At 30.2% G+C, this 11,240-nt stretch overlaps 1 protein-coding gene across 1 annotated transcript; it reads left to right on the top strand.

Annotated features, from left to right (window-relative positions):
* Positions 1-2,606: 2,606 nt before the first annotated feature.
* On the top strand, positions 2,607-5,854 carry LOC106423504 (agamous-like MADS-box protein AGL11). Its single transcript, XM_013864278.3, has 7 exons — positions 2,607-3,237; positions 4,673-4,754; positions 4,844-4,905; positions 4,990-5,089; positions 5,183-5,224; positions 5,292-5,333; positions 5,450-5,854. The coding sequence occupies exons 1-7, from the start codon at positions 3,056-3,058 to the stop codon at positions 5,633-5,635; spliced, it is 696 nt and encodes a 231-aa protein (XP_013719732.1). The 5' UTR covers positions 2,607-3,055; the 3' UTR covers positions 5,636-5,854.
* The last annotated feature ends 5,386 nt before the right edge of the window (positions 5,855-11,240 follow it).

Raw genomic sequence — 11,240 nt, 5'->3', positions numbered from 1 at the left:
AAATATTTAGTTTAAAAATAAAGTTATTTATTTCTGGCAAAAAAATTTAAACTTATTTAATTTTATTTTGAGAGAAATAAAATATCTGAAATTTTATATTTAAAAATATCAAATTAACATTTTGAGAATACATATTATTAATAATAATTTTAGCTTCTATGTGACCACTTTAAATAACGTAAAGCCTCATTTTTAAATTCATTTGTGCTTTAGATTCATATTTTCTTTATTATTTCAAATTCTTTTATTTTTTAATATTATATTTTGTACGTAAAATTTATGTTATTCTTCCAAATATTTAGTTTATATATCAATATGATTCCTTTAATGATTTTGGCTTTTTCTTAATCTTATATTGATTATGAAAGAAACAATTTTTGAAAGTTCTATAAGTAATATATAAAATGGTGATTAACTATTTTATTTGTTTGTTATTTTTATGTTAATTTTCGAAACTTTATTTTATATAGTATAGATTTGTACATGATGTTTTTAACTTTGTAAGTTTAACTTATTTGATAATTATTTATATTTTATTTTGAAATAAAAAATTTCGTAATATTAACATTTTTAGAAATACCAAATTGAAAAACGATTTGGTATATTTTTGGTGCTTTAAAATAATATGTGAACATTCTCAATGATTTATAATATCAACTTATATATAGTATATGTTAGTTTGAATATTTTCAATAGTATATAACCTAAACTTTGAAAATCAAGAGTTTAAATTTAGATTTATATAGTTATATTTGTTTGAAAGTCTTGTATTTTTAAATTAATTATTCTTTTATTTATTTATTTTTTAATTTTTGAAAAATATTAAACATTATGTTAACTTAATATAGTATTTATATTTTTGTAAATTTACCTTATTCGATATTGATTTATATTTTAGTTTAAAATAAACATTTTTTGTAATAACATTTTTAAAAATAGTAAACTTAAATAATAATTTGTCATACTACGATTGGTCGTTTAAATCCTATGTGGACGCTCTCGAAGGCTTATAGCCTCAACTTTTATATAGTATAGATTTTTATTTACTTTATCAAATTAAGATGTTGACTTTTATATTATTATAATGATATTTTTAAATTCTATGTGAACACTTAAATAATATATATCCTCAATTTTGAAATCATATGTTATTTAGATTTATATGTAATGAAAAATTGATTTAGATTTACATTGTCTTTATTATTTGAAATCCTTATATTTTTAAGATTATTTTTGTTACTTAATTTTATGTTGATATTCCAAACATTTATTTCTTATAATAAACTGATTCTTTTAGTTATTTGGCAATTTTGCTTACAAAATTTATTATTGATATTTTTTTGAAAGAAATAGCTTCCATTTTGAAATCATATTTTGTTAGATTCATATGTAATGAAAAGTGCTTTAGATTCATATTGTTTTTATTATTTTAAAATCTTGTATTCTTTAAGATTTTTTTTGTTAGTTGATTTTATGTTGGTCTTTCAAAGGTTTACTTTATATATCAAATTGATTCCTTAATAATTGTGCATTTTCACTAAATTGAATAGTAGTTTCCTTTTTATTTTGAAATAAACATTTTTTGAAAATCTTGAAATTTTTAAAATAATAATTAAAATGGTAATTTGACATATTTTGGTGCTTTAAAATAATATGTGGATATTCTCAATGATTTATTGCATAAAATTACATATAGTACATATTTTTGTTGAATATTTTCAGCAGTATATAACCTAAATTTTGTAAATCATGTGTTTTAGATTTATATAGTTATAATTGTTTGAAAGTATTGCATTTTTAAATTAACTATTATATTTGTTTGTTATTTTTATGTTAATTTTCGAAACTTTATTTTATATAGTATAGATTTGTACATGATGTTTTTAACTTTGTAAGTTTAACTTATTTGATAATTATTTATATTTTATTTTGAAATAAAAAATTTCGTAATATTAACATTTTTAGAAATACCAAATTGAAAAACGATTTGGTATATTTTTGGTGCTTTAAAATAATATGTGAACATTCTCAATGATTTATAATATCAACTTATATATAGTATATGTTAGTTTGAATATTTTCAATAGTATATAACCTAAACTTTGAAAATCGTGAGTTTAAATTTAGATTTATATAGTTATACTTGTTTGAAAGTCTTGTATTTTTAAATTAATTATTCTTTTCGTTATTTATTTTTTAATTTTCGAAAAATATTAAACATTATGTTAACTTAATATAGTATTTATATTTTTGTAAATTTACCTTATTCGATATTGATTTATATTTTAGTTTGAAATAAACATTTTTTTTGGTAATATTAACATTTTTAAAAATAGTAAACTTAAATAATAATTTGTCATACTACAATTGGTCATTTAAATCCTATGTCGACGCTCTCGATGGCTTATAGCCTCAACTTTTATATAGTATAGATTCGTGACAAAATGTTTTTTTTTTATTATTTAATTCGTGATGAGAAGCTTTTTTGTGTGGATAAACTCCTGATGGAAAATTAATTGATAATACAAATTTTTGTGGTTTTTACTCTGTGAACACACATATATATATATATATATATATATACATATATATTTATATTTATATATATATATATTAATACGTGAGATCTGTAGAAACAAATCTAACAAGAAATACATGTAATACATATGATAATATCTGAACAAATTTCAAAGACTCTAGTTTCAGCTATTATCAAATCCAACTGATTCTTGTCTGTTCTTGAAATCAATCAAGAACATCCTTAATTTATTTTCCCAAGAAAGTTGAATATAAAAAACTCTTTTTACTACCCATAAAACTGAGTCTGGTAAGTATTAAAATATATCAACTCAAACCCTAACTTTTTAAGGTTTTGTTTAGGTACACTACAATGTTATATTTTCTGGTATATATTATAATATATTTTGAAGTATATTAATCAATTGTGCATTTTGTTAAACAGTTTTACGTTATAAATAAAGTCTGAATTGGTCAATTCATGATGTCTTTACACAGTCATATATTTATAATCAATGTTTGGTGTTTAAAATGAAGGATGGGAAGAGGAAAAATAGAGATCAAGAGGATAGAGAACTCCACAAATCGACAAGTAACATTCTGCAAAAGAAGAAATGGACTTCTGAAGAAAGCTTATGAGCTTGCAGTCCTCTGCGATGCAGAGGTTGCCCTCATAGTCTTCTCAACTCGTGGCCGTCTCTACGAGTACGCGAATGACAAGTAAGCCATCTTTTTGTGTATATAAATGTGAAATAGTTAATTACAAGCATAACTGCATAAGGGTGCATTATAGTAGGATTTTTTTTTTTGGGTGCATTAGATTTTGCATAATGTTATCAATAAATCAGAATTTGCATCTGTATTGATTGCATCAGTGTACCCACAGGAAACGAATATGACTAATCTTAGCTAGGCCTTTTGCTAAGCGTAAATGATGTAATTTTTGTACTATTTGTATACATCACATGTATGGGTACTGTCTTGAAAACGTTGATGTAATGATAAAATATATAAGAAACTGAAATGCAAACATTAGACTTTCTAGGTGTACAATACGGGTTAAATCAGATTTTTAAGAAAATATATATAGACTATATTTTATGAACCAATACGAAATAACAGGACATACGATAATTTAACTTCAAGGGCCTCATGAATATAATTACATTGTACTCAAGTACTTTATGTGTATGCATATACATGTAAATCGTGAGAAAATCGTGAGAGAGAGAGAGAGAGAGAGAGAGAGAGAGAGAGAGAGAGAGAGAGAGAGAGAGAGAGAGAGAGAGAGAGAGAGAGAGAGAGAGGGAGAGAGAGAGAGAGAGAGAGAGAGAGAGAGAGAGAGAGAGAGAGTACCAAACTTATGTAGCTAGCCTGAAGTTGCAGTTCTGGTCAACAAATCATTTTAAACCTTTTCTTGGAACTTGATTGTGCAGCGAGAGATGTGTTGTAGTTTGTACTCTTCTTTCATCTTTCAGCTTAAGCAGATCAGATTTATTTCTTCATGTCTTTTCCTTCCTCTTTTGGCTTTTAATCTTAGCTATTCGATTTCCTTTTTAATATTAAAGTCACTTCAACTATGCTTCAATTGGTGACCACAATTTAGGAAAAAAAATGATGATGAATTTGTTGTTCCTCAAAATTGATACCAATTAAGTTGAATTTTTTGTCAAATTAAAAATATATGGACTCCACCATATTCATCTATGTTCCTCATATATTGATGAATTAATGAAGAGTATTTTCCACATCTAAATTCGACCATATATATTTTTTTTTTCAATTCAATTCCTTAAATGGAATCTTGTTCAACATTTTTATGTTCATTTCATTCATTTTCCTGGTCACCGATTGAAGCCATAGTCACCAATTGAAGTGTATATACAAAACCATTTAGTTTTTTCTTTTTACATGAAAGTTTCAGCTTCACTTTTACGTCCTTTCATTTATAATTGTAATTCAACTTAAATATCTGAATATAACAAAGCTTATATTATTGTTCTACGTTGTTCAGAATTTATAACACTGTTGATATTTGTTGTCTCTATATATTGTTAAGTTAGAACACCGCAGTGAATATATGCATAAATATTCTTATGTTCTTCAGTTTGTTTAGAAAGTTACAAAATGAATTGGATGGTTATTTTCGTGACAGCATAAGAGCAACCATTGAGAGGTACAAGAACTCTTCGTCTGGTAACGCCATCACTCACTCTGTCCAAGAAATCAATGCCGCGGTTTTACTTTCTCTCCATCTCCCTACACTTATTTAACATCATTATGTAGATACGTATATGTTCTTACTTTGATGGTGCTTAAACTACAGTACTATCAACAAGAATCTGCTAAGCTGAGACAACAGATCCAAACGATTCAAAATTCCAACAGGTTAGCAGCTTTTTCAGGCATATTTATAAGTTATTACGTTATATGTATTGATTGTAACACGTTTTTTAATATATAATGTTGTAGGAATCTGATGGGAGACTCTTTGAGTGCCTTAAATGTCAAGGAACTAAAACAGGTTGAGAATCGCCTTGAGAAAGCCATCTCCAGGATCAGGTCCAAGAAGGTACGTAGCTAAAACATTTTAATAGTCTCTTATTTATAACCACTTTATATATACACATATTCTAAGTCTGCTTTGTGTTCTTGCAAGAAATAGCACGAGTTGCTTCTAGCCGAAATCGAGAGCCTGCATAAAAGGGTAAGTATCACATACCTTTTTCCCAATATTTCTTGTGAAAATTCTTTGAATATGGTATATTCTGCAGGAGATTAAGCTCGATAATGAGAGTATCTATCTCCGAACCAAGGTAAGAAAAAAAGAAGAAGAATTAATTTGTTTGTTAATTACATAGCTACATCCATTAATCATCTATCTAACTTTATAAAAGTCATTAATATAGCTAATTGATATTTTTAATGACAGATAGCAGAAGTGGAGAGGTTTCAACAACACCATCATCAAATGGTTAGTGGTACGGAGATGACTGCGATCGAGGCCTTAGCCTCTCGCAATTACTTTGCTCATAACATTATGACTATTGGTTCTGGATCTGGAGCTGGCCATGGATGTTCTTACTCTGATCCCGACAAGAAAACTCATCTTGGATAATATCTTGGCGAAAACCGAGCTGCAGCAATAATGGATTATAATGCTTTGAGTTCTGAAAATCATCTGCTCAGATATATCTCTACATAAAATATGTTCGGTAATATAATTATAACTCCAAAAGTACAATGAAGGTAATAGTCTGGTATCTGATTGATGATTTATCTGAAATTGTAGAACATAGCTATACATGTGACTAAGGAACATAATACTTTCCCTCTCTCTCTAAATATATTTTGCTCTCACCTCTCTCTAACCCTCTCGCTTTTCTTCTCTGTTTCCGGCAGCCGCCAATGTTGTGCGGCAGCCGGACCTTCGCCGTTTTTCTAGTTGTCTGTCTGTCGTTCCATCTCTGCCTCTCTTCTCTCCACGGTCGTCTTTGTTTCTCAGATCTTGGAGGCTGAAAGCAGATATGGGTTTACGTCATCGGTATTGCTTGAGGACGGCTTTTCCGATCGTCGTGTTCAACCTCCGTCCATCTAGGTCTCTCCTGGTGGTTTTCCCGGTTGCTTGCTCTGAGCCTGTCCCGTTATTAATCTTGTTAATCGCTTGCATTGTGTTGATAGTGCTTGATTTGTTGTTGTTCGTAGTTGTTCTCGGTTGTCTCGTTGTTGTTTACTTCCCCCTAGTAATTCTCCTCGAAAATAGAAATTGATATAATATTTAATATTTTACCTAAAAAGGCAAAAAGTAATATTTTCCTCTCATATTATTTTCAGTTCGGTAGTATCTTTCTCAGGCCTCCTGATCTCATAAGAAGATAGTTTTTTTGAATTCTAGTCATATCTTTCTCTATTTCTGCTCTTGTTAGTTTTTTTGAATTCTAGTCATATCTTTCTCTATTTCTGCTCTTGTTTTCTTGAAAAAATGTTAAAATTATTATAAAAAACCACTTGTGCATCTAGTGCAGCAAGTTTAGAAGTTTTTGATTGTGTTGCAAAACATATTTTTATATCGTATAAAACCAAAAGAGAAGAGAATCGGTGAGATTTTCTCCTCTCTTACTCAACAGGCTGCACTTTCTAGAACTGTCTCCTCTATAAGCCTCCCCACTGCTAGCGGCAGCATTGTGCTTCTCCATGTCTATGCACATTGGAGGGCATATCGAATAAAGAAAAGTTTTGTGCTTCTCCTTATCCACGATTATGGAATGATATTGTGCCGATTTGTTGTGTAGCTTCTCTGCATTATTTTCTTAAGCATCTCCTATACCTGGGATGAGTGGGAACATTCGAAAGAGAGATGGTTTCCTGACTTGACAGAGCTGTGACAGAATACACAGGTTGAATCAACACCTATACTCCATTTGCTCACCCAATCCATGGTCGAGAGTGTCCAACATTATGATCCAAAGTATAAAATAATACTCTGATGTAGCCTATGAGAACCAAACTCCCTTTCGTCCAAAGTCCAAACACATTGTGATCGATCATCCCTCAGTTGTTTCCAAGTCTCTTGTATTGGGATATATTGAATTATGTTATAGTTATAGATAAAAATTGAAAATGTTTCTTATTAGTTTTAGGGTTTTGTATATGTAGTCTATAGGTCTCTTTGCAAAGAGTAACAAAAAATCCAACCTTTGCTCTAATACCATATGAGCTCTGAAATTTCTATGTATTATTTCTTGTTCCCCTTTACAAAGAGACCTCTTGGCTATATATATACAAAACCCTAAAACTAATGAAGAATATTTACAATCTTAGTCTATAACTATTGCATAATTTCAATATATCCCAATATCTTGTTTTGAAAATTCTTCCTTGAAAGTTGTAGCCCGATTTTCCTTTTTCATAAGTCCTTATCGTCAACACAGCTTCTCTGTTTTGCCTCTCTAAAAACAAGATCAGAGTTTTGCCTCTTCGCCGCTGGCCATTGCCGGAGCTGAGAGAAGGCTTCTTCTCTCCATTTCCCTTTTTTTTTATTATAAATTTTCGGAGGTGCGACAAGGAGGTTTGTGGTGCATGTTCGAATCCGAAGCCCCTTCTCCTTCTCCGGCCGTGTGAGGTGTGGAGTCCGGAGGAGCGGCTACAAAACAGCTGAAGCTTTGGAAGCGAACACAGATCTGGGTTCTTCCTCTTCACGTGCTAGAGTGCTAGAGGACGGTGAGATCGAAGCGGTGGAGGTCGTGATGAACAGCTTCGGGTATAGATCGGCATGGAGGGAAAACGGCGAGAGATCGGGATGGTCCGCTGTTGAAGGCAATGAGAAGATACGGACGATATAAGCCACCCTCTCTAGGACCATCATTAACCCACTCTTTTAATTGGGTTCTTAGCTTCATCTAAGTGATGGTTCTTATTTTTTTTAGATTTTAATTCAGAAAATTTAAGAACCATTTCTTAAATAAGAAATATAAGAGTCGTTTATTAACCGAAAAATATAAAAAAAACAAAAAAACAAAAAAATATCAAATCATAAGTTAAGAACTCCGGTTAAAAGACCGGGCTTAATCATGCCCTAAAGTTACATGATTCTGGTTTAATCCGGTTTTGCTTTTCGGTTCTAATTGATATGTAACCAATAAAACATCTGGCCGCTATAGGGATTTTAGAAATATAAATATAATTTTATTTAAAAAGAAAAAAAACCCAGCTCCTCTGTTTTTCGCTAACATACCCAATCATTCTTTCCATTACATTCAGAATAACAAAGCGATGAGAACGTATCCTTTGCGTTCATCGCTTCTTCCACTGTAGAACATTTCTGAATACCCAAGTCAATTCTACCTCAGTCCCCTAAGATCTCATACATCACACCTATCTCAGACCAATGTTCGTACCAGAATGAAGTATGTCTCTACCATCAGGGGTCTAGGAAGCTACTTTTTAAAAAAAAAATTGTTTTGTTTAAGTAAAATCTGTATTGACCTGACCCTACTAAAAAGTTAAATTTGACCCCACAAAAATAATTATTAAACATTAAAGATAAAATTTAATTATACAACTAAAATATTTATATTTTTTTATCTTTAAAACTTTAGATTTATACTAGTTTTACCCGCATTTTTTTATTGTTACAAAAAATTTATGGGGATGATTGGTTGAGCTGCAACCGCAGAAAATTTACTTTAGAATTTATTCTGTATAATTTTTTTATTTAGCTTTAAGGGATATACATTTAAAATTTCCTACGGCTAAAAAGATGAGCTTTAGAAAATAAGACTCTTACATTTATTTTTATTTTTGGCTGTAGTTTTATTTTTTTAGTTGTAACTTTAAAAACCAATATAAAGCATGATTGGTGGTTTTTAAGGCTGTAAATAAAAATTAAAGCTAAAGTCATTTCCTACATCACAACCAATCACCCCCTATAACTACGGTACAAGAAAAAATAATTCTTGAACCCGATACAAAAAATTTCAGGCTCCGCCACTGTGTACCATTGCCAATTTTCTTTTTATGAAATTTTTTGGCAATGGTTCTTAACTTTAAAATCTTCTTCCACATCTAATATTCTTGACATGTTTTCTCGCTTAATTCCCTGAAACGATTCCTCTTAAACAATTTCAAATACACACATGGCCGGTTTAACATTGTTATGAGTCATATGACAATTTTTTTTACTCATTAAGATTTATATTCATATAATTTCAAAACTGCTTTTAAAATTTAATCAGTAATATTCTGCATATTTCGTGATGAAAATAAAAATATATAAATATCAAATATTTTTGTGCTCTTTTCAATTTTATTTATTTTATTTTTTTCTGTATAAAAATATAGATTTACAAAAAAATTTTGAACCCCTTAACTATTAATATACGAGGAACACGGAGTTGGACCGGTACGGTCACACCGTTTGTCCCCAAAGAGAAGACGTCGAGAGAATTCTCCAAAGAAGCGTCAAACCATTAACAGATTCACATCTTCAAGCGGCTTCATTCCCAAACCACTCTCGCTTTTCAACTTACAATCATCACACCATGCTACTTTCGCCCATGTGATTTTCAATTCTGGACCCCTACTCTTCAGTCCCCTGAGAACTTATGCTAAGAATATACGAACTACCTTCTTCTTCTTTTTTTTGTTTTTGTTTAAGATCTATGAAATTAACAGCTTCTTCTAATAACCAAAAAAATGTTTGTAAAGCATTACTCCTTCACAATTTTACTATACAGTAGAAACTCTATAAATTAATACTCGATAAATTAAAAAACATGGTAAATTGATAAATTTTTCCGGTTCCAAATTAGACCGGTGTAAAATATGACATAATTCGATAAAATGATAAGATAATAATATTTAAAAAAACTCCTAGATAAATATATGGTCCCATTGAAATCATAAATTAATAATTACGATATATATAAATTTTGTATATACATATGTAAAGAATTTTATTCCTTATTAATCTTTAAAATTAATTGTATCTCTAAATTTTATTTTTCATTTCAATATTTTGGTGTAACTTTATCGAATTACATATAAGAACTCATTTTTATACTTCCATATGTATTCAACATACATAAAATGTATCAAATAATCTCATAAAATAGATAAAATTTAAATCTATAAAGTTTTAACTAATATGTAATATTATGAAATAAAATAAAATAAGTCTAAAAATGTAAATTTTCTTTAAATTAATAACTCTATAAATTAATAAATTCACTACAAGAAAATAGCGGTATTCTGACGGACATTCTGACGGAAAATGAAATCCTCGGAATTTCCCGAGGAATTTCCGAGGAAATTCCGACGAAACCCAAATTCCGAGGAAACATCAATCCGTCGGAATATTCCGAGGAAATTCCGACGAACTAGTGATCGATCGATGCGTTTTTGGACATATACCCATCGATCGATCACATTGTTACGCTTTGGTCCATCTTAGTGATCGATCGATGCGTTTTTGGACATAAATCCATCGATCGATCCGTTTATAAAAAAACATTCGAGATTTTGAAACCCCAAACACTAGTCCCTCGGAATTTCCTCGGAATATTCCGAGGAAATTCCGAGGAACACTTGATATCCTCGATCGATCGATGGGATAATCTCATCGATCGATCACATTGTTACGCTTTGGTCCATCTTAGTGATCGATCTATGCGTTTTTGGACATATATCCATCGATCGATCCGTTTATAAAAAAACATTCGAGATTTTGAAACCCCAAACACTAGTTCCTCGGAATTTCCTCGGAATATTCCGAGGAACACTTGATATCCTCGATCGATCGATGGGATAATCTCATCGATCGATCTCATTGTTACGCTTTGGTCCATCTTAGTGATCGATCGATGCGTTTTTGGACATATATCCATCGATCGATCCGTTTAAAAAAAATTGACGTTTTGAAACCCCAAACACTAGTTCCTCGGAATTTCCTCGGAATATTCCGAGGAAATTCCGAGGAAGAAAAGGGTTTCCTCGGAATTTCCTCGGAATATTCCGAGGAAGAGGAAATTCCGAGGAAATAGGGTTTTTAAACCGAAAACAACGTTTTTGCGGTTTGAATAACACCTATATAACCCTTATTAAGTGTCTTACGTTCATTACGAAGTCAAAAATTTGTTTCTTACCCTACAATAAACACTTTTCCGATTGTATGAACGAAATCCCCACAACATAAGAGAAACACTTATACACTTTAATGAACGGTA

This window comes from Brassica napus, chromosome C3 (genome assembly GCF_020379485.1).
Source record: "Brassica napus cultivar Da-Ae chromosome C3, Da-Ae, whole genome shotgun sequence".
Classification (NCBI taxonomy): Eukaryota; Viridiplantae; Streptophyta; class Magnoliopsida; order Brassicales; family Brassicaceae; genus Brassica; species Brassica napus.
The sequence above is the reverse complement of the archived record's forward strand: the minus strand, read 5'-3'. Positions and strand labels throughout refer to the sequence as shown.

Coding starts and splice junctions, on each gene's coding strand:
- LOC106423504 (XM_013864278.3), top strand. CDS start 3,056: ATGGGAAGAGGAAAAATAGAGATCAAGAGGATAGAGAACTCCACAAAT. Junction 3,238..4,672: donor TACGAGTACGCGAATGACAA/GTAAGCCATCTT, acceptor TTTTCGTGACAG/CATAAGAGCAACCATTGAGA. Junction 4,755..4,843: donor TCCAAGAAATCAATGCCGCG/GTTTTACTTTCT, acceptor CTTAAACTACAG/TACTATCAACAAGAATCTGC.